This window comes from Gopherus evgoodei, unplaced genomic scaffold (genome assembly GCF_007399415.2).
Source record: "Gopherus evgoodei ecotype Sinaloan lineage unplaced genomic scaffold, rGopEvg1_v1.p scaffold_36_arrow_ctg1, whole genome shotgun sequence".
In the NCBI taxonomy this organism is placed as follows: domain Eukaryota; kingdom Metazoa; phylum Chordata; order Testudines; family Testudinidae; genus Gopherus; species Gopherus evgoodei.
Window position 1 is genome coordinate 1,506,372 of NW_022060038.1, and position 24,341 is coordinate 1,530,712.

General features: G+C 43.8%; 1 protein-coding gene and 1 long non-coding RNA gene across 2 annotated transcripts; one reads left to right on the plus strand and one right to left on the minus strand.

The window, feature by feature from the left end:
- On the plus strand, positions 1-19,614 carry LOC115641960. Its single transcript, XR_003998134.1, has 3 exons — positions 1-87; positions 7,427-7,430; positions 19,604-19,614. It is a non-coding gene; the product is annotated as an uncharacterized LOC115641960 (long non-coding RNA).
- Positions 19,615-20,585: 971 nt separating this feature from the next.
- LOC115641958 (olfactory receptor 52D1-like) lies at positions 20,586-21,524 on the minus strand. The gene has a single exon (XM_030545305.1). It carries the CDS (start codon positions 21,522-21,524, stop codon positions 20,586-20,588), a length of 939 nt encoding a protein of 312 aa, XP_030401165.1.
- Between the last annotated feature and the right edge of the window lie 2,817 nt (positions 21,525-24,341).

The window sequence follows — 24,341 nt, forward strand, 5'->3', positions numbered from 1 at the left end:
CCTAATAAGCCGGGTGACACTCTGCCAGCGCTGTGTGTAATAAACTCCTATGCTTGACCTCTACACAATGTGGATTTATGTCTTTCAGTCTTGTTTTCTCCTCAGACTATGTTAAATTCAGTGTCTGCCTTCACCCGGGAAAAGGGGGAGGTCAGCCTGGACTGCCTTTCTGGGGGCAAAGGGAACCCCAGCAGCCACTCTGCCTGTGCAGGAAGGAGAGAGGGACAGAGCTGGCAAGAGAGAGAGAGGACGTAGAGACTAAAAGGAGTCAGTGTGAATAACTTTGCCTCAAAATGATACAAAGCTTTAACATATTGCAGCCTTCTAGAAACCTGAGGACACCCCTTTTCTGTGTTGGCAACTTCTGACTGTGCCACAAGGCTGTAGTGAGGTTGCTCACAGGAGGAGGCATGGTCCGGATGGAGGATGGCTTCAAAGATGATACATTAGAGTCTGAGACACCCCTCTGGACCTAGGAGGGCTTGTTACACCTCTTTGGTCTGTGCATTAGGCAGGATGTCCATTCCCTATTTCACCCCCCATCATTTTAGAAGTATAGTTGGGATTATGTTTTCCAGTGTGCAATACTTTGCACGTATCAACACTGAATTTCATCTGCCATTTTGTTGCAGTCACTTTAGTGAGCTCCTTTTGTAGCTCTTCACAGTCTGCTTGGTACTCAAGAATCTTACGTAGTTTTGTATCACCTGAAATTTTCCACCAGAATGTTTACTCCTTTTTTCCAGATCATTTATGAATATATTGAATAAGACTCGTCCCAGGACAGACTCCTGGCAGACAGTACTATTTACCTCTCTCCATTCAGAAAACTGACCATTTATTCCTATCCTTTGTTTCCTATCTCTTAACCAGTTACCAAACCAGTTACCAAACTTCCTTCTTATCCCATGACAGCTTACTTTGCTTAAGAGACTTTGGTGAGGGACCTTGTCAAATCTTTCTGAAAATCTAAATGCACTGTATCCACTGTATCCCCCTTGTGCACATGCTTGTTGACCCACTTCAAAGAATTCTAGTAGATTGGTGAGGCACGATTTCCCTTTACAAGAACCATATTGACTTTTCCCCAACAAATGATGTCCATATATTTGTCTGACAATTTTATTCTGTATTGTAGTTTCAAGCAGTTTGCACGGTACTGAGTCACGCTTATCAGCCTGTAATTGCCAGTATCATCTCTGGACCCCTTTTTAAAAATTGGTGTCACATTAGCTATCCTCCAGGCATTTGGGAAAGAAGCAGATTTAAATGATAGGTTACGAACCACAGTTAGTATTTGTGCAATTTCACATTTGAGTTTCTTCAGAACTCCTGAGTGAATACCATCTGGTCCTGGTGACTTATTATTTTTAAATTAATCAATTTGTTCCAAAGCCTCCTCTAATGACACCTCAGTCTGGGACAGATCCTCAGATTTGTCACCTAAAATGAATCGTTCAGGTTCGGGAATCTTCCTGACATCCTCAGTCATGAAGACTGATGCAAAGAATTCATTTAGTTTCTCCTCAAAGACTTTTTTGTCCTTGAGTGCTCCTTTAGCATCTCGATCATCCAGGGGCCCCACTGGTTCTTTAGCAGTCTTCCTGCTTCTGATGTACTTAAAAAAATTGCTATTGCTTTTGGAGTCTTTGGCTAGCAGTTCTTCAAATTCTTTTTTTGCCTTCCTAATTATATATTTACAGTTAATTTGCCAGAGTTTACACTTCTTTCCATTTTCCTCAGTAGGATTTAACCTTCACTTTTTAAAGGATGCCTTATGGCTCTCACTGCTTCTTTTTCTTTCTTGTTTAGCCATGGTGTCACTTTTTTGATTCTCTTACTATGGTTTTTTTTGTTTTTTTTTTAAATTTGGGGTATACATTTGAGATGAACTTCTATTATGATGTCTTTAAAAAAACTCCATGCAGCTTGCAGGGATTTAACTTTTGCCACTTTACCTTTTAATTTCAATTTAACTAACTTCCTCATTTTTGCGTAGTTCCCTTTTCTGAAATTAAACGCTACAGAGTTGTGCTACTGTGGTATTTTTCTCATCACAGGGATGTTAAATTTAATTATATTATAGTCACTATTATCAAGCAGTTCAGCTATATTTACCTCTCGGACCAGATCCTGTGCTTCACTTAGGACTAAATCAAGAATTCCCTCCCCTCTCGTGAGTTCAAGGAGTAGCTGCTCAAAGAAGCAATCAGTTAAGGTGTCAAGAAACTCTCTCTGCATCCCTTTCTGAAGTGTACTCAGTCAATGTGTGGATTGTTGAAATTTCTCATTATTTTTGAGGGCTTCTCTAACCTCCCTGAGCATTTCACAGTCACTATCATCATCCTGGTCAGATGGTTGGTAGAGTATTCCTACTGTTATCATTCTTATTACTTGGGCATAGAACTACTATCCATAGAGATTCTATAGTACAGTTTGGTTCGTTTAAGATTTTTACTTCATTTGAGTCTACACTGTCCTTCACATGTAGGTCCATTCCCCCACCAGCATGAGATGTTCTATCCTTGTTTTCTCCAAATGAGCTCACCCATCCTTGGAGGCCATGGGTCAACTACTGTTGAATTCACTGGAGGCTCATGGCTGGTGAAAATCAGGCCATTAATTTAAGTCCCTAAATGTGGGTTTAGGGTGAACTCCTAAACAAGTTGGAAGTGTTGCACTGATCTCAATGGGACCAGATTTACCCTTAGTGTTTAACCTTCTGCTCCTGGCTACGAAAATCATGGCTTTGGGTCCTGCTACAGAGATACCTATTCTGTTAAGGTGTTGAAAGAGTCTGAAGGAAACCCCAAGTTTATGTGTTGTTCTGAGACAGAGCATAAAACACGGGGATTTCAAAACACTTAGGCACTGATTTTGCTATCAGGGAGGCCAGTCTGGAGTGACTCACTGAAGGCAGAATGTGAGAGCAAAATCTGACCAGTGTTGGGCCCATTCTCATTATGAACCCTCTGGTAACACAGATACCCACTGCAGAGGCTTTGACTCCATTTCTTCACAGGGGAGTGAAGTTGCTGAATTGGAAAACTTGACCTAACTATAGAAAAACCACACCTCCCAAAAAAAGGCAAAAGGAAGCTACTGAGACAGATAAACTATTCCATATACATTTGTAGTTCCAATTTTATCAGGTAGACCCCTTATTTTTTCTGCATTCAGCAGCCCAGGCCTCCCTCCCATGCACCAGCTGTGCTGTGCTGATAGAAGTCAGAAACCTGGTAGGGCGGTGGCCACACACCCCCATGATCTAGATGGCAAGATTCTTCTCCTCAGCATCTCTCCTCCCATCAGGTTCACATCCTGCTTTCAAGGCCCTCCTCTACCATGTCTCCCAGCATTGCCCATGGCCCCACACTGCTTTTCACAGTTGCTCATCATGAGCAAATGAGCATGTTAAAAATAGCCCCAAATAGCCCAAACAATATATAATGTAAAAACAACTTTATTATATTGCTTATTTCTAAGTGCAATCAATGATGGTAGTCAATGTCCACATTTTGTTTTGAATTTTTTTTTACCGTTAGTCTTTATTTGGTTATCCTCTAGGTTTCCTGAAGGATTGGACTTAAAAAAATCAGGTAAATTTTCCTCACCAGATCACTGTACATATGATAAAAAAGTTCAGCGTTGTAGATTCTTACTTTTCTCTTTGGCTATCTGAAAGCATAGCTTCTGCTCATCAAACTGATCAAGAACTCTGTTCACAAAGGGACTAACGAAAAGCCCCTTGCTTCAAAAAGCTGCAGTATCTTCTCTTAGGCTGGAACTCATGGAAAGGCTGAGTGAAAGGGGGTGTTGGGCTGGGGGCTGACCAGTGACAATGAAAGAGATCAGGTGATGATCAATGAGGGGGAACTCCGCAATGGAGAGGGCAGTGCTTGATGATAGAGTGATAAGACATTAGGTGTGAGGAAGTTCTCAGACTCTGAACTTCCACAATGCTGAGTTCAGCCAAACTTGGACAGAGCACATTTGGTTAATGAGGAGTAATTCTTTCCCCCTCTTGTCACAGGATTAAAGTCAGTGGCCAAAGAGCATATTCTGCTGGTGTATTTGCCCACTTTGTCACGAAGCTCTTTGGTTTTGACCCCATAAATTATAGGGTTGAGCATGGGGGGGATGAGGAAAGTAAGATTGGACAAGATAATATGAACATGGGGATCGACGCCCTGACCAAACCGGTGTGTCAGCCTTGTGAAGAATCCAGGAGAATAAGTTGTAAGCATCACACAGATGTGGGCTGTGCAGGTGTTGAGGGCTTTCTGGTGGGATTTCTTTGAGGACATTTTTAGGATGTCCCTGATGATCAGACCATAGGAGAGGGCAATGAGCACCAGGTCTATCCCACTGACTACAAATGCCATAACCAAGCTGTACAACCTGCTGACTGTGATGTCCCCACACGATATCTTTGCCACAGCCATGTGCTCGCAGTGCATTTGGTGGATAATGAGGTTGGCACAGAATGGCAACCTACTCAAGATCAGGGGCAGAGGCAGGATGAAGAGAGCAGACTGTATCAAACCTACAAGCCCTAACTTAGAGACTCATGCATTGGTGAGGATGGTGGTGTATCTCAGAGGGTTACATATGGCAACGTAGTGATCAAAAGCCATTATCACGAGGATGGCTGATTGTGTAAAAGAAACTGTGTGAAGGAAGAACATCTGCGTGAGACACCAACCAACAGTAATGTTTTTGAAATTGAACCAAAATATACACACTGCCTTTGGCACAACCAGGGTAGATGTGGCTATGTCTGTGAGCGTCAGCATGCGGAGCAGCAGGTACATCGGCTTGTGCAGTGTCTGTTCCTTGTCTATAATAAACAGAAGCATGACATTTCCCGACAGGCTGACAATGTAGGACATAGAGACAGGAATGGAAATCCAGACGTGGGCAGTTTCCAGGCCAAAGATCCCTGATAGGCTGAATGTTGAATGGTTAGAGGGGGTGAGGTTGAAAGTTGCCATGATAGGGTGCTCAATGTGTCGATCAGGCTCAGAAATGCTCAAGGTGCCTGTGAAGAGAGAGAAGCACAGCAAGGCGATTATACGCTTTATACAATCAATAGTATGGTAAATATTTTATACTTATTAACAACCTAGAAAGAGGAGCAAGCAGTGAGGTGGAAACATTTACAGATGGCACCAAATTATTTAGCTCCTAGTCAAGTCCAGAGAAGTCCTCAAAGGGAGTTAACAAAGCCAGGTTAATGGGCAGTATGATGGCAGATGAATTTAGGTGTCAATAACTTCAGTGTGTTTGCCCACTGGAGGGAAGCAGCAAAGAATCCTGTGGCACCTTATAGACTCACAGACGTTTTGGAGCATGAGCTTTCATGGGTGAATACCCACTTCCTCAGATGCATGTTACCCCTCTGACACTGGAGGGAAATGCTTGAACTCCTTAAACACCTTATAAGGTTCTAATTTAACTGTGTGAACTCCAGACAGGGATCTGGGCATCATGGTACACAGCTCTGTGAAACCCTGTTCAAAGTGAAAGCATGGACAGAAACTGAGCAAAGCACGGGGTTCCAGTAGGAGGGAGATGAGGAATCATAGAGAAAATACAATGTCATGAAATCAGTCAGTCAGTGTTTCACCCTCCTCTGGACTTCTCTGTGTAGTATTGGACACCCTTCTCCCCAGGATATTGCAGAAGTAGAGAGGCCAGGGCAATGAGAATGATCAAGGGCCTGCAGAAACTCTCATATGGGAGAGATTGAGAAGACTGGGGTTGTTACTTTTGAAAGGAGATGAATAAGATGGGACATGAGAAAAACCTATAAAATATTGTCATAACTGTCCTACTCAGATCTGAACCTTAGAGTTCAGAACATGAGAAGCTAGCATGAAACCTCCAAACTTAATTACCAGCTTGGATCTGACATTGCTGCCACCAGCCAGAATTCCAGTGTCTGGCTCACTCTGGTCTCCCCAAAACCTTCCCTGGGGGACCCCAAGACTCAGATGCCCTGAGTCTCACCACAAAGGGAAATAACCCACTTCCCTTCTCCCTCTTCCCCTCCAGGTGTTCCCTTCCTGGGTTTCTGGAGAGATATACAGATTCAAGCTCCTTGAATCTAAACAAAGGGATACCACCCTCTTTACCTCCTCCTAGATTTCCCCGCCCTGGTACTCTAGGGGATTCCCTGCTTCAAGTCCTTGAAACACAAGTACCGAGAGATCAAATCTCTCTCCCCCCTCACCCAGAGGGTATGCAAAGTCAGGCTTAGTAAATCTAACACAAAGAGATTTTCTCCCTCCCTTCGTTTCTTAGCCTTAACCAGTGAAAAACACTCAAACAGGTCTTAAAAAGAAAGCTTTATATAAAAAGAAAGAAAAAGGACATAAAATGGTCTCTGTATTAAGGTGACAATATACAGGGTCAATTGCTTAAAAGTTGTGGTGAGACTCAGGGCATCTGACATGAGTGACAGCGGTGTGGAAAGACCAGAAGCCAGTAGGAATATTATTATTTTTTTCTCTGCTAGGGCTTTTAAGCAGAGAAAGAAGAGTTTGGTTTTAAAAGGAACCAGAGAGAATTTTTTTTCCTGTTCTCTGGTTGCAGTTTGGCTTGCATATTAAGCAAGGAACTATTAAGGTTGACAAGGGGTCTTTTGTTAAACTATAGCACTCCGATTGAAAGTTAAGTACCCAGCACAACACACATGCAAATAAAGTGTTTTTTCTGGTTTACTTTATAATTAAAAGATTAGCTAGAGAGAAAAAAAAGGCACTGTTGCTAGGCAAACTCCAGGACACAACAGAGAGCCAGCAGTTCCAACAATAAACACCAGAGGGCACCCCAACACAAGAAAACAGAAACCATGACATCCAAGGCAAAAATGGAGGAAGAGAAACAAGTCAAAGAAGCAGACCACAGGTGACAAATGGAAAAAAGAGAAAAAGAGGTGGAGCTGAAAGAAAGGGAAGAAAACATCAAACTGGCAGCCTACAAAAGAGAACAAGCAACCAAAGAAGCAGCCCACAAAAGAAAACAAGAAGAAGAAGATGCAGCCTACGGAAGACAGATAGAACTCCAGAGGTAGACCCACCGACAGGCCATGGAATTAGAACAGGCTAGGCAACAGAACACAGCCAATCCTAACAACCCTTCGCCAATTATGGTTCCACATCACAAGAAATTTCCCACCTACAAGGCAGGTGATAACCCTGAGGCCTTCTTAGAAAACTTTGAAAGAGCCTGTCTTGGATACAGCATCCCTGAAGACCAGTACATGGTAGAGCTGAGGTCACAGCTCAGTGGACCCTTAGCAGAGGTGACGGCTGAAATGCCAAAGGACCGAATGAACGATTATAAACTGTTTCAAACCAAGGCCAGATTCAGAATGGGGATCATGCCCGTCGGCGTTTCAGAACCCAAAAGTGGAAACCAGATGTGTCATTTCCCAGACACACCTACTACGTTGGGAAAAATTATGAGGCCTGGATATCAGGAAACAATGTTAAATCCTTAGACGAACTGCGCCTCCTCATACAAATGGAGCAGTTCTTGGATGGTGTTCCTGAGGACATAACACGGTACATACAAGATGGAAAACCCAAAAATCTCACCAAGGTGGGGGAGATTGGAGCCAAATGGATGGAAGTGGCAGAAAGCAAGAAAGCTACTGTCAAGGGGAATGAATACTCCAGGGGGCACACCGACCATAAACCCTACAACCGAGGGCAACCCAAGACCCCTCCTACAACCCAAGGAAAGCCACAGACACCCTATTCTTCCACCTCAACCAGTGTTGAATTTAACTCTGTGGGGAAAAATTCTCATGGGACTGTAGACTCTTGAAAATGTTACAGTAGGTGTGTATTTCATGAGACTCACAGATCTCGTGTGACATTGCCTGGATAAACGTTTTACATGGGAAAAATAATGACCTGAGCCCATGTAACCTCTGCACTGAGGAATGAATGTACAATCCTCACCATTAATGACTATCAGAGACTGCTAGCAACTGCTCCAAGAATATCCTGGGTTTAATGTCTGTGTCCCTGTGGTCTTCTGTTTCAGTCAGATGGCAGTGGTTCCTGCACATGGCAGCTGGGTTTAGCTAGGCCAGGGGTTCTCAAAATGGGGGTTGTGACCCCTCAGGGGGTTGCAAAGTTATTACACTGGAGGGGGAGGGGGTCAGGAGCTGTCTGCCTCTACCCCAAACCCTGCTTTGCCTCTAGCAATTATAATGGTGTTAAATATATAAAATGGTGTTTTTAATTTATGTGGGGGTCACACTCAGAGGCTAGCTATATGAAAGGGTCACCAGTACAAAATTTGAGAACTACTGATCTAGGCCCTCACCTTCCCCGGAGTTGCCCGCTCTCATTGTATAGTGTGCATACTTCTCAGCTTGTGTGCTGTTCATATATAGCAGTTCCCGAAGATGCACACAGTTTATATATGTGCACCAAGATCAGGAGCACAAGTGCCTTGCTACTTGCAACTCTGTGTGAGATTTCTCCCAAGTGAGGCACGGTCACTGATTACCCACCAGTCAATGGAGGAGTTTAGACAGGATATAACAAGAGCAGCATCAGAGGTGACCTGGCATTTGCCTATCTCTGTGTGAGATTTCTCACCAGTGAGACAGTCACTGATTTGCCCCTGGCCAAGGGAGCAGGGCAGGAGGTACTTCACCCCCTGCAGAGGAAGATCTGTGGGAGCATGGGGCAGTTTGGATGTTGAGGGAGCCAAGGATGAATAGGGAGCATAGAGAAGACACTGGCAACCAGCCTGCTGTTGGAATCAGTGCAGCCTGGAATGGGGAAGGAGAGTGCGGACAGGATGTCAGAACATGATGGGAGATTGAACCAACTCAGGAGCAAAGATGAATGGTTCTTTTCACTGGTGAAATGCCAACAATCATGAAGAAAAATTGCCTCACAGTGATACCCCTCACTCAGGGGCAAAACCAGTTGCCAGACCCCTCAGTGAGAGCTCACAGAAATATCTCCTCAGACTAGGTTAAACTCAGTGTCTGCTTGCACCGGGGAAAAGGGAGAAATCAGCCTGAACTCCCTTTCTGGGGGTGAAGGGAACTTCAGCAGCAGCTCAGCCAGTGCTAGAAAGGAGAAAGAGACAGACCCGGCAGGAGGAAGAGAGTATGTGGAAACTAAAAGGAGTCAGTATGAGTCACTCTTCCTCAAAATGACACAAACCTTTAATGTACTGCAGCACATTAGAAACCCGGACATACCTTCCAGACGCTACTTTTCTGTGTTGGCAATTGCTCGTGTTCCCACAAGGCTGTAGTGAGGTTACTCACAGGAAAAGGGATAGTCCAGAGTGGAGAAGCTACCGGAGACAATCTACTATTGTGTGGTCCACGTTAATTTACAGTCTGAGACACCAACCCCTTCTCACACGAGGGTTCCGCCCAGAGGCCTTGTTACGCTTCTTTGGTCTGTGCATTAGGCAGGGTGTCCATTCCCTATTTTGTCCAGTTTCAGGACTCCATGCCATTTTGCTCTGGATACTGCACGTCCCATCGTCCTACCTTCCGCTCCCCCACTCACCGCCACGGACTTTGTGTTCTTGGACCTCCCCCGGTGAGATTTCCAGCACTGCCTGGATACGTCTAAGACAGAAACATGCTTGTATTTTTACTTAATTTTGTCACTTCTCATTCGCTCCAGATCCTGAGATGCAGGGGCACAGAGAGAGCAGACTCCTCTCCCCCATGAAATAAAATTGTTATCCTAATTGTTTTGAACCTTTTTGCCACTCATCTCAATGGAACCAGATTTAGGCTTAGTGTTTAACGTTCGACTCCCAGCTGTTAAAATCGTGGCTTTGGGTCCTGCGACAGAGAGCACTATTCTGTCATCGTGCTGAAAGAGACTGAAGGAAACTGCCAGTTTATGTGGCATTCAGAGACCAGGAGTGAAAGATGGGGATTTCAAAACATGTGGGTCCTGATTTTCCTCTCAGGGAAGCCAGTGTCAATCTGAAGTGACTCACTGAAGGCAGAATGTGAAAGCAGATTCTGGCCAGGGTGTGACTCATTCTTGTTGTGAACCCTGTGGTAACACAGATACCCACTGCAGACGCTTTGACTTTACTAACTAAGAGCACAGTGAAGTTGATGAATTGGAAAAACCGCACAGCCCAAAAAAAGGAAGCTACTGAGACAGATAGAAGGACATAAGAGTCAACAAGGAACTGATCTTAAAAACAAGTATCTGTCTAAGCTAATTCCAATACATTTGCAGTTCCATTTTTACCAGGTAAATCCACTGGTGCTTCTGACAATACTAAACAGTTCAACCCTGGAAACCTTCCTGAGCCCTCAGCACTAACTGTAATGCAGAAAGAGGCAACTCACCGTAATACTGCCCAGCAGCGAGAGGGAATCTCCTTACTGCAACAGGAAGGCAGAGCCCTGAGAATCACTGTATGAATCTCATATGTCTGACACTTGCTGTGCTGGACAGCAATTTTTATGATTCCCTTGTACAGTCCCTGGGGACTATCTTATTGGCCAGGACTGCCAGACAATTCCCAGAGCTCTGTGAGCAGCGGGAAGAGCAGAAAATAGACCCTGGAGAACTCCAGCTTGAGAGTCTCCCCCAGGAGTGAAGAAATGATTTGCCAATACCAGGGCTAGATTGTCAGGGCAAACTGAGTCTTGCAGACTGTTCAGCCTAGCAATTGGTGATGGCTTTCTTTTCTGGGTTCAATGTACTGCCATCTGCACTACACGTGGGAATGGTGCTACAAGACACGGGACGAAAATCCATTTTCAATTGCTCATAGCGCTGTATACTGACCATCTGGTTGCACTATCCAGTCCATTAGCCTCTTAAAAGCCACCGGCACCCTGTGGAGGAAAAATTATGTGATCCTGGATTGATGCAAGCAGAAGGGTATGGAAAAGGCTTTCATCTCCCTGAATTCTGGCATCAAAGGTATTTGCCAGTATCCCTTTGTGAGGTCTAAACTGGATAAATATCTTGCAGCTCAAACTGTTCTAATAGTTCTTCCATTCTCTGCCTCGAGTCAGTATAAAATGTCAATACTGTGTTGATCTTTCAGAAATCTATGCAGAAATGGGTTGTATTATCGTGCCTCAGAACTCGAACCATGGGTCTTCTCCACTCACTATGTGATACCTTTACCCCTCCCATAGCAAACATGACCTGGAGTTCATCTCACATGGTATACCACACTTTATGAGGGGAGAGCCACAGAATTTCCCATGCCTGATGCCTGGGACCATTTCAGTATGGTGGTATTTTAGGTGGATGTGCCCTGCTGGGTTGAGAACACAGTGGGAAAGAATCAAACAACTGCTCCATCCCAGTCTTTTCTTCGAGCTACAGTTCCCCCCCCCATGATTGTGTCATAGGAGCCTGTGGGCCTAATTTGAGCTCCACAGGGTATGAGTGTGATGGGTTGTCGGTACTGGGGTGCCGTCTGGGAACTGTGGGAACTGCTGGGCCCCTTCTTACCACCCAGCTGAGCTGGTCCTTTTTCAAAATGCTTCTCTGATGATTCAGCCTGTCCAGGCCTTGTTATCACCAAACACAACAGCCTATGGCACCACACACCCAAACAGAGCTACCTGAGGGATTACTTAACCAACCAAGGACAAACGGCAGACACCAGAGCAGTGGGCCTGCAATGACCACAGCCTTGAACGGCATCCAGAACGTGTTCACCTGGGGACTGGATACCCTGACCTGAGACACAATATTATTCAGGAACAAGGGACAGACCAACTGATCATTCATTCCTAAGGTTAAGATTTTGTCACAGTTATTTTTAGTAAAAGTCACGGACAGGTCGTGGGCAATAAAAAAAATATTCACAGAATCCGATGACCTGTCTTTAAATTTTACAAAAAAAAAAAATGAGAATGGGAATGGACAGACTGATGATTAAAGCCTGATCAGGAGGATGAGAGCCCAAGCCCTACTTCAGGAGGGTCAAGAACCTGCTGCTTCCGCGGCTGAGAGTGCTCAGTGTTCTGAAGCCCATGACATAGCCCCAGCACAAAGTTATGGAGGCCCCTGCCACCCATGGTAGCTCAGAGCTCTGGGTTCTCCATCAGCTATGCTGGCTGCCAGCTGCTGTGTCCTTGGCCACCCAGGCACCTAAGAGCTCAGACTTCTGAGACCACCTCCCACAGTATTCTTGCCAGCAAGTTAAAAAAGTATGGATTGGATGAATGACCTGTAAGGTGGATAGAAAGCTGGCTAAATCACCAGGCTCAATGGGCAGAGATCAACTGCTGGATGTCTAGCTGGCAACCAGTATGAAGCAGAGTGCCCCAGAGGTCAGTCCTGGGGCTGGTTTTGTTCAACATCTTTATCAAAGATCTGGATGATGAGATGAATTGCACCCTCAGCAAGTTTGCAGATGACACTAAGCTGGGGGGAGAGGGAGATACACTGGAGAGTAAGGACAGGTTACAGAGAGACCTAGACAAATTGGAGGATTGGGCCAAAAGAAATCTGATGAGATTCAACAAAGTACAAGTCTAGAGTCCTGCACTTAAGAAGGAAGAATCCCATGCACTGCTATAGGTTGGGGACCAACCAGATAAGCAGCAGTTCTCCAGAAAAGGACCTGGGGATTACAGTAGCAGGTTTGCTCTCCTCCCTGGTCTGCCACAAAATGAGCTGCTCCCCTGCCATTTTGCCTTTCTCAAGCACTTCTCTTCAGACTTGATTTTTATGCCCCATTTTCTTGATAATTTACTTGATGAATATTTGGCTTCTTTGAACTCAATTTGAAATGTAGCTACAAGTTCAGTGGCTTTGGGAAGTAATTCTGCTGCTTTGTATAGGTCTGTGTGTCTGGATTGTAGCAGATTTGAAACAGCATTTACCGTGTACAGAACCATTCTTTGGAGCAAAATGAGAAAAACAAAACTAAATTTTTCCATTGATTTCTTTAATGCTGAAGGATCATAAACTTCAAAGGCAATTTTGCTTAGGAGAATTATTTCTGTGGGTGCCTTCATTGTGTCTAAATAATGAATCTGATAGGAAGGGGTGATTTGTTGATCAATTGTGTAGTCGATTGCTTCACCAAGCCTTCATTTGTTATGACATACGTTCAAGAGGCCAAATAAACAAGGTCAGATTTACTGCTCCAAACCCATAATAAAATAGTACAGAAAAAAGTTTTTGCACAATACCAGTCTCTGTGAAACCTTCTTGTGTAGTAATGTTACATTCTCTTTATGTAGAAAGTGGATACCCAAAGTTACACACATTTCAATTTTTATCATTTATATGAGGATTTCACAAGTTATACATCCCTTTACACGTCACTAAAATCCAACCCATCAGTTTGTCTCAGTTCCCTAAAGTAAGTAGGGAGCTGCAGCCCATAAGGCCAGTTTGCTAGCTGAGTATATTTCATCTTTTTTTTTTTGGTCATTGGTTTGATTGATTATATAATGTTCTTAGGTTTTGTTTATGTTGAATTCCAGTGTACGTTATTCATAATACTTATTCATAATAGTTGGCTGTAATGCAAGGAACCTACAGACTTGTATCATGTATGACTAGCTAGAGTATGTTAGTATAAGTGTTTATAACCTTTGGCATAGATAAATAGCCTGCTGGTTACCCCTTTTGACTTTGGGGAACTGAATAGAGAAGTGAACAAAAAACTGAATATGTTTTCCATAGGTTTGTAACAGACTGGTAACTGCAGGGTACACTGTAGGACCTGGAAGTCATAAGTTAGGCCAAGGGTAACAGGTTCAGAGACGAGATAATCAAACATATTAATCTAGCGAATAAGTGCACCTGAAGTTTTATCTGATGAGGAAAAAATATTTGGGCATGGTAAGTTGGGGCCTGATTAAGGAAGTGCCAGGATCCTATAAGAAGGCAAACAACCTTGCAGGAAGTTGACTTTTTTCTATCTTCTATCAAGCTATCAGCTCAACTTTGCAATACTGGTATGTCTACACTACGAAATGAGGTCGATTTTATAGAAGTTGATCTTTAGAAAGAGATTTTATACAGTCGATCGCGTATGTCCCCACTAAGTGCAGTAGGTCGGCGGAGTGCATCCTCAATACCATGACTAGCATCATATCATGGAGGGTGCACTCTGGGTAGCTATCCCACACTGCCCACTGCCCACTGGAATTCTGGGTTAAGTTCCCAGTGCCTGATGGGGCAAAAACATTGTCGCAGGTGGTTTTGGGTACATGTCGTCAGTCTCCCTTTCCTCTCTCCCTCCCTTCTTGAAAGCAATGGCAAACAATCATTTCATGCCTTTTTTCCTGGGTTACCCATGCAGACGCCATATCACAGTAAGTATGAAGCCCGCTTAGCTCAGCACTGCTGTTGTGAGCATTGTAAACACCTCACACATTATCCTGCAGTATGTGCAGAGCCTGGCTAGGATCCGCCAGCACGGGACAATTGTGAGAAGGACATGGACACAGCCATTGCTGAAAGCATGTTATATGGTAATTGGGACATCATGGCAGCAGAGGGGCAGATTGATATAGTGGAATGCTGATTCTGGGCCCGGCAAACAACACGGACTGGTGGAACCACATATTGTTGCAAGAATAGGATGATTTCCAGTGGCTGCGAAAATTTTGCATGGGTAAGGCCACTTTCATTGAACTTTGTGAGTTGCTTTCCCCCACCCTGAAGCACAGGAGTACCAAGATGAGATCTGCCCTGACAGTTGAGAAGCAAGTGGGGATAGCCCTGTGGAATCCTGCAATGCCTGACTGCTACAGTCAGTCAGGAATCAATTTGGAATGGGCAAATTTACCATGGGGGCTGCTGTGACCCATGTAGCCAAGGCAATCAGTGACCTTCTGCTAACAAGGGTAGTGACTCTGGGAAATGTGCAGGTCATAGAGGATGGCTTTGCTGCAATGGGGTTCCCTAACTGTGGTGGGGCAATGGAATGTATATCACTGTCTTGGCACCGGACCACCTCGTCAACCAGTACATAAACTGCAAGGGGTACTTCTCCATCGTGCTGCAAGTACTGGGGGGTCACAAGGGATGTTTCACCGACATCAGCATGGGATGGTCTGGAAAGGTGCATTACACTCACATCTTTAGGAACTCCAGGCTGTTCAAAAAACTGCAAGAATGGACTTTCTTCCCAGACCAGAAAATTACCATTGGGGATGTTGAAATGCCTATAGTTATCCTTGGAGACCCAGCCTACTCCTTGATCCCATGGCTCATGAAGCTGTACACAGGCAGCCCGGACAGTAGTAAGGAGCAGTTCAACTATAGGCTGAGCAAGTGCAGAATGGTGGTAGAATGTGCCTTTGGATGTTTAAAAGCGCCCTGGCGCTGTTTGCTGATGAGGTTAGACCTCAGCACAACCAATATTCCCATTGTTATTGCTGCTTGCTGTGTGCTCCATAATATCTGTGAGAGTAAGGGGGAGACGATTATGGTAGGGTGGGAGGTTGAGGCAAATCGTCTGGCAGCCAATTTTGAATAGCCAGACACCAGGGCGATTAGAAGAGCACAGCTAGGCACACTGCACATCAGAGAGGCTTGGAAAAACAGTTTTATGACTGGCCAGGCTAAGGTGTGACAGTTGTGTGTGTTTCTCCTTGATTCAAAACTGCTCCCTTTGTTGAATGTACTTCCCTGTAAGCCAATCCCCTCCTGCCCTTCGACCATAGCTGGCAAAGGAAATAAAGTCCCTATTGTTTTGAATCCATTTTCATCTGCAGTGGGGGAAAAGAGAAGTACAAGGCCACATTGGTTATTGTAGCCACACTACAGATCAAAGCTGTTTGAATGACAGCTTTCTGTTACTTGGGCCATCCTCTGGAGTGCAGTGGCTTGGTGCCCGGAGCCTCCCCCTCTCCGCATTCTTGGGTGTCTGGGTGAGGAGGATATGGAAATTGGCAAGGAGGGCAGGCAGTTATACCATGGATGCAGTGGCGGTCTGTGCTCTTGTTGCCTTCCCTGCAGGTCCACCACACGCCTGATCATGTCCATTTTCTCCTCCATTAACCTCAGCATCTCCTCCTGTGTGTTCTGATTACGCTCACTGTATGCTTTCCTGGCCTCTACCACCAAATGCCTCCATGCATTCAGCTGTGCCCTGTGCGTGGGAGGACTGCATGAGCTCAGAAAACATGTCATTGTGAGTGCGTTTTTTTATCTTCTAATTTGCAATAACATCAGGCATGGAGTTGATACGGGGCGCATAGAAACATTTGCACCTGCAGGGGGGATAAAAAGGGAGAGTACAATTTAAGAAGAACAAAAGAGAAACTTTCACAGTGAATCAAGCAATTCACAGCTGACAGCACATGTGCTTTAGGTACAAGGCCACATTTTGCCTTTTATATTGAGCGCCTGCCGATATGGTGACACATCACACATGGCTTTGCAACAGAATTCGGTTCCCAGGCAGCCATGGCAAGCCAAAGGGTACGCAGGGTTGGCTTCTTCCACCTTCATAACATGTGGAAATGATTTCAAACTGTAACACCCTCCTTTCCCATAGCAAGCAATCCTGGTTGGGTTTGCCGTTAGAAAGGAGGGACTGTGGTTTTGGGGTGGATGTGCAGCACATCCCTCCACACACTGCGTGGCTATTGTCTGGGATGATCCCTTTTAGCCAAGTGCAAACAGCCCAGCATGAACAGGGTCCTTTTACTGTTTCCTTACAAAAATTCCTCTATTTCAACCAAGTGACCATGAGTGATGAGGCTAACACAGAAAGATATAGACCGAATGTTACATGAATGTGACCAAAACCCAGGATCATTCACTGCCATTCTTTGTGCTGCAATGATTCCAGACTACTTGCTATGAGCTTGGTGTGGTAAAGTGTCCTATTAGGGAGGATGAAATAAGGCAGATCTCTCCAGAAACCTTCTGAAAGATTTTCAGAATACCTCTAGGAGAGCTTCATGGAGATGTCTCTGGAGGATTCCGGCTCCATCCCCAGGCACATTAACAAACTTTACCATTAGCTCTGTGTTCTCTAACCCTTTAGCCTGAATTGGGACAAGAACCAAAATATCTTCTGGTCAGGTCAATGACAAGTCGTAATAAAGTAGCCCATAAATTCAGGTCAATATGACTATTATGGGGACTTTCCTGGCTTCTTCATTACCCATTGGGAATTGACTAATGAAAGGGTCTGAGTTCCCATTCCCACTCCCTTTACCCACAGGAAAGCCTCTCCTCAAGGACTCCCCTTCCATTCTCCAGTGTGGCAGAGTCCTTGTAATGGTGACAAGACTGGGCCCAGGATTCCTGGGAGGCTGAACCCCCATTCTCATCATGATCACATAGGACAGGGGCTAGGGTGTCCCCACTCTGGGGTGCTCTCTTCACACTGGACACGTCACTGATCCAGTCAGTAGTGCATTAAGTTCAAAACAAATATAATTTATTAAACAGCAACGGTAAGAAAAATAAGGAAAAAATGGGAAAGGTTCAAGGAAACAAGGGACCCTGCTCTGTGGGCACAAGGACACACAAACAGCTGTCTCTGGGATGTAAGGAAAGTTCACACGTCCCAGGCCTCCTGCCCAGGCACTGGCTGCTCTGTGGTCATACTGCAGGTAAGGCACCTGCTCTGGCAGTGGCCACACACCCTCAAACTCTAAGTGGCAGAACCTTTCTCCCCAGCATCTGCCCTCCCATCAGATTCATGTCCCCCATTTTGAGTCCAACCTACAAGACCCTCTTGTCAGATGATGTCTCCCAGTGCTGATCCTTGTGCTCATGGGGCCTCCTTGCCTCCCCAGTAGCTCATTGTGCTCAGCTGCTATTTTACTTGTGGCACATCTGGCATCCACTATTCTGGCTCTGACCCCCCCAGATCCCCGCTGTAGCTCAGCCCTGGCTCTCTGCTGGAGCAGCTGATCTGTGCTGACCCAGCTCACAGTTCTGGTCTGCTCCACTGCAGCTCCCCAGCTCTGCCTCAGCACTGCTGCTAAGCCTCTGACCCAACTTTGGCTCTCCTGGCTCAGTGCTCTTCTCTGGTTCTCGCACAGCTCTGCCTTCTGGGCTGCTTCTCTGGCCCTTGTGTTTCTGGCTGCTGCTGCTCTGCCTCCAGTTCAGCTTGAGGTGCTGCTCAGGTTTGCCAGAATTCTACTGCTTTAATACACCCAAATCACTTAAAAACAAACTTAGAAGTAGCCCAATCTATTCCCTGAACCAAAGGGTTTTTTTAATTAACAAAATGGTCTATACATCAAGTAACAAATGAAAGCTTTTGTTAGACACCTAGTACAGATTTTATTTTTTTGAAAACCTACAAGCCCAGGTAGGAGTTTGTCCACATTAGCAACAAAGCGGTGAGATGACCATCAAATTCAAAATCAAACCCCTAGTATCGGTACTTGTATCCCAATTGAGGATTGGCAGGTGTTTCAAACAAAAAATGGCAAATGATGGTGTTAAAAGGATCCCAAAATATATGTAGTGTAAAAGCCACAATAACATGACAATATTATTTATTTCTAATTGCATTCAATTATGGTAGACAATGTTCACATTTTGTGTTAAATTAGTTTGTTACTGTTAGTCTCTAAAAGGCAACATTTCATCCTAGCTGTCTTCCTTATAAGTTGAATGCCTCTGCTGCTGGTCATACATATCAGCACTGACCAATGCAATCATTTGTCTCACTGGTGCAAACTCCTCACAAAATATTTGCTATCATTGAATATATGTCCTAACATGAAGAATGTTTTCTCGCAGTTCCTCTTGCATCTTATTGCACAGTTGTTGTTTTTTTTACCAAGTTTATCTGAAAAACAGTCTTTCAAATGCAGTGTTGCTAAAAGGTAGCAATAGCAGTGAAAGAGCAAAAAAGCCAAGTTCACAAAAATCTTTGTCCCCAGCAGTATCCATGTGTTTGATTCCTTCAACCCAAAACTGCTCTATGGGGTTCTGAGTACGAGGCCGGTGAACCAAAGGCAAATCTCTCTACTGCTGCTCCAATTCTCCAATTCTCCACAAAACCATGGAAAAGATGAGATGTCAGCCAGTCTAGATTGTTGAGGGATTCGTATATTTGATGGCTATCTCTGTTTCATCTGTTTCACAAAATCTAAGATTAAATCTCCACACCTACTTTTGACATCTTGGACAACGGGAACAGTTAGTGTGTATTTTGAAAGTTCCAGCTGAAGGCAACTCCAAAATCATCTGTGAAAAGTGGTAAGTTATTTGTCTCCAACTCATTGTCATAGTTTACCACAGCAGTCTGTTACCCGGGTTTTTTCAGAACCCCCAGGAGGGGTAACCTAACTATTTCACTCCAGGCTGTATCAGGAAGAAATAAATGGGAACACAGAAATTCTGTTTGATGAAGGGTTAGATGCAAGTAAGCATGCTTTTGTCAAACACTGCAGTTTATTAGATTGAAGCACACAGAGACATAAGCAATAAGTTTAGAACATCCGAGATATTTACCTAATATCTGGAATAGTATTGAGTAATTAACAGCAGGTGGTCAGTTTCTCACCTGTCGGGGAGACAGGGTGTCAGGAAAACTTTTCACAGGATTGCTTCAGAGAACTGCTCCAAAGTACACTGTCTTAGGTAATCTTTTATAACTTCTCCAAAACACATAGGTAATAATGAACCACATTGAATCATCACTTCTTGTAATTTTGAATAAATTTCTGCTATCACAGGCATTTAGACTCAACATTTTCATGTACATATCTTCTTTCACTCTCCGTTATTTACTTGTCTGTCCACTCCTTTCATTTAGATTAGCAGAAACTGCCAGCAAGATTTTGACTTTGCATCTAAAAGCCTGCTTTCTAATTAACCATAAACGATGTGATATTGGACTGGGAGGGTGGGCTATATGACCTCCTCTTCCAACCCTAATAGTCTATGATTCTATGATTCTAAGTTCTCTTTTATGAATTCATAGTGGCTGAGTGCGCTTCATATGTTTGCTATTGACTTGATCACATTCTGGGGTACACAGCCCTCAATACCAAGGTAACACAGTCCAGTTCTAAAAAACACACAGTTATGCAACTCTCACCAATAAGCTCTTGTAGAATGGCCTCATTTCCTGCAGCAGCTTTCCTGTGTTAGCACTTTCCAACAGAAACATTTGGTTTATACTCCAGGCTTTCTGAAAGACTGGATGTAGAAAAATCAGGTAAATTTTATTTACTAGATCACTGTACATATGATAAAGAAGTTCAGCATTGTAGTTGCTTTCTTTATCTTTGGCTTTCATAAAGCGTAGCTTTAGTTCGGCTAACACAGGGACTAATGGAAAGCCACCTTACATCAGAAAGCTGCATTATATTCTAGTAGTCTAGGAGTTATGGAAAAGCTGAGTGACAGGGTGTGTGGTGTTGGTGGCTGATGGGTGACAATGAAAGGTGATGGTGAGAAAAGAGGAGCTCAGCAACGGAGAGAACAGTGCTTGGAGATGGAGTGATAAGAGTTTAGGTGTGAGGAACTTCTCAGACTGTGAATGTCCACAATGCTGAGCTCAGCCAAACTCTGATAGAGCACCCTTGATAAATGAGGAGATGTACTTTCTCCCTCTTGTCACACAGGTTTGAAATCAGTGGCCCCAGGCAATCACATTCTGCAGATGTATTTACCCACTTTGTCACGAAGTTCTTTGGTATAAACCCCATAAACGATTGGGTTGAGCATGGGGGGAGTGACGAAATAGAGGTTGGCCATGATGATGTGAATGTGGGGAGCGATGCCCTGACTGAACCGGTGTATCAGAATGGAGAAGAGGCCAGGAGGATAAGACATCAGTATCACAAAAATGTGGGCTGTGCAGGTGCTGAAGGCTTTCTGGTGGGCTTTCTTGGAGGAGATTCTGAGGATGGCCCTGATGATCAGACCATAGGACAGGGCTATGAACGTCAGGTCTAATCCAATGACTACAAATGCCAACACCAAGCCGTACATCCTGTTTACTGTGATGTCCCCACACGACATCTTTGCCACAGCCATATGGTCACAGTATGTGTGGGGGATAATGCGATTGGCACAGAACGGCTGCCTGCTCAGGAGCAAGGGCGGGGGAAGCATGAAAAGAACAGCTCTTATCAAACCCACAAGCCCTAGCTTAGCTAATCGTGCATTGGTGAGGATGGTAGTGTATTTCAGAGGGTTACATATTGCAACGTAGCGATCAAAGGCCATTGTGACAAGGATACCTGAGTGCATAATAGAAATAGCTTGAAAAAAGAACATTTGGGTGAGGCAGCCAGCCACTATAATATCTTTCACATTGAACCAAAATATCAACAGTGTCTTCGGCATGACACAGGTAGACATGCTAATATCTGTGAGTGCCAGCATGCATAGCAGTAGGTACATTGGCTTGTGCAGGGTCTTCTCATTCCCTACAACACACAGAACCATGAAATTTCCCAACAAGCCAATAATGTAGAATGTAGCGAAAGGGATGGAAATCCAGACATGGGCAGCTTCCAGGTCAGGAATGCCCATTAGAATAAATGTTGAAGGACCAGAGGGGGTGAGGTTCAAAGCTGCCATGAGGTGGTTGATGTGTCCACCAGACTCAGAAATTCTCAAGGTGCCTGTGAAGAGAGAGAAGCACAGCAGGGGTGGGTGGGGTTTACACACTTTATAACAAATAGTACCATAATTATTTTATACTTATTAACAATCAAGAAAGGGGGTTGAGCAGTGAGGTGGCAACATTTACACATGGCACCAGATTATGTAGGTCATAATCAAGTCCAGAGAAGCCCTCAGAGGGAGCTATCCAAGCCAGGTGAATGGGCAGCATGATGGCAAATGAACTTAGATGTCACTTGTGTGTGAGATTTCTCACTGGTGAGTCACAGTCACTGATTACCCCTCAGCCAAGGGAGCAGGTGTGATGGGAGGCACCTCACCCCCTGCAGAGGAAGAATTGTCATCTCAGAGGATGCAGGAGTCAGGGATGACTGGGGAGCTTGGAGAAGACACTGGTGTCCAGTGTGCTGTTGGAACCGGGACAGCCTGGGATGGGGAAGGAGAGTAAGGATAGGGGGTCAGAGTGTTTTGGTCAATTTAAGCAGCTGAGGAGCAAACTGTGATGGGTTCCCCCGACAGTGATACCTGGATACCTGAAATTGAGGTTCCACTGAGTGCTATGACTCACTAGCCTGGGCTTCCTCTCTCAATGTGCTGCTGTGACATGCTGCAGACCAGCTCTGGGTTCTACACCTCCACCATCATTCACACAGGAATGGACACTCCCAGCCGCTGTTACATGAAGGCTCTCTGACCAGCCACTACATGAACCAACAATAGAAAGTCTAGAGCCAAAATAACCATCATCTCCCCAGTGCAAGACCCCACGTCTGTACCATCCTGCCCTGGTCCAAACTCCAACCAATATGAATGTGTTACCCGGTTCACCTCTCTTTCAATGAGTGGAGGACAATGCACACATGTGGTAGCCAACCTGAGATTTTTCCCGCAGACACTTCAGTTAAAGGCATATTGGACTTGAGTGAAAACATAAAACAAGTTTATTGACTAAAAAAGATAGATTTAACTAGGGCTGTCAGTTAATCACAGTTAACTCATGCGATTAGTTCAAAAAATTAATCATGATTAATTGTAGTTTTAATCATACTACTAAACAGTAGAATACCAATTGAAATGTATAAAATATTTCAGATGTTTTTCTACACATTCATATATATTGTATTTGGTATTGAAATTGAAATCTAAGTGTATATTATTTTATTACAAATATTTGCACTGTAAAAATGATAAACAAAAGTAATAGAATTTTGTTACATAACTGCATTCAGAAACCAAACAATGTAAAACTTCAGATCCTGTAAGTCGACTCAGTCCTACTTCTTGTTCAGCCAATTGCTAAGACAAACAGATTTGTTTACATTTACAGGAGAGAATGCTGCCGTCTTCTTGTTTACAATTTCACCAGAAAGTGAGAAAAGGCATTTGCATGGCACTTTTGTAGCCAGCATTGCAAGGTATTTACGTGCTAGATATGCTAAATGTTTGTATGTCCCCTCATGCTTCAGCCACCATTTCCGAGGATATCTTCCATGCTGATGACGCTCGTTAAAAAAAGTGTTAATTAAATTTGTGACTGAACTCTTTGGGGGAGAATTGTACATCCGCTTCTCTGTTTTATGTGCATTCTGGAACATATTCCATGTTATAGCAGTCTTGGATGATGACCTAGCACATATTGTTCATTTTAAGAATGCTTTCATTGCAGATTTGAGAAAACTCAAAGAAGGCAGCAATGTGAGATTTCTTAAGATAGCTACAGCACTTAACCCAAGGTTTAAGAATATGACGTGCCTTCCAAAATCTGAGAGGGACGAGGTGTGGAGCATACTATCAAAACTCTTAAAAGGTCAACACTCTAATGTGGAAGCATGAAAGGACATGTGAATCTTTAGCGCATATAGCACTTAAATATCTTGTGATTCTGACTACAACAGTGCTGTGAGAATGCCTGTTCCTACTTGCAGGTAATGTAAAAAAGAAGTGGGCAGCACTATATCCTGCAAATGTAAACAAACTTCTTTGTCTGAACGATTGGCTGAACAAGATATAGGACTGAATGGACTTGTAGGTGCTAAAGTTTTACATTGTTTTATTTTTGAATGCATTTTTTGTACATAAGTCTACATTTATAAATTCCAGTTTCGTGATAAAAAATTTGCACTACAGTACCTGTACTAGGTGAATTGAAAAATACTATTTCTTTCTGTTTTTTTACAGTGCAAATAAGTGTAATCAAAAATAAATACAAAGTACGAAGTGTACACTTCATATTCTGTTTTGTAATTGAAATCAATATATTTTAAAATCTAGAAAACATCCAAAATATTTAAATAAATGGAATTCTATTATTCTTTAACAGTGCAATTAATCTCGATATTTTTTTTAATTGTGCGATCAATAACTATTATCTTTTTAATCACTTGATTGCCCTGTTTTTAGGTAATTATAAGAAATAGCAAACAGGTCAAAGTAGATTACCTAGCAAATAAAAAAAATGAAAACCAATCTTAACATACTAGTTAGATTGACTATGAATTAGCGAAAGCAACAAGGAGTCTAGTGACACCTTAAAGACTTCCAGTTTTATTTGGGCATAAGCTTTTGTGAAAAAAAAACCTCACTTCCTCAGATGCAGCTGGACTCCTTGCTGGTTTGTGGATACAGACTAACACAGCTACCACTGTGTTACTATGAATTAGCAGTTTATCACCCTGACTGATGATATATGCAATTTGGAAGAATGCCAAGGCACAAGCTCCACGTGCTTTGCAGCTTGGGTTTCTCAGGTTTCCATACACAGGCTAGCTTTAG

Excerpts from the sequence above, each read along its gene's own strand:
- LOC115641958 (XM_030545305.1), bottom strand. The coding sequence starts at position 21,524 with ATGGCAGCTTTGAACCTCACCCCCTCTGGTCCTTCAACATTTATTCTA.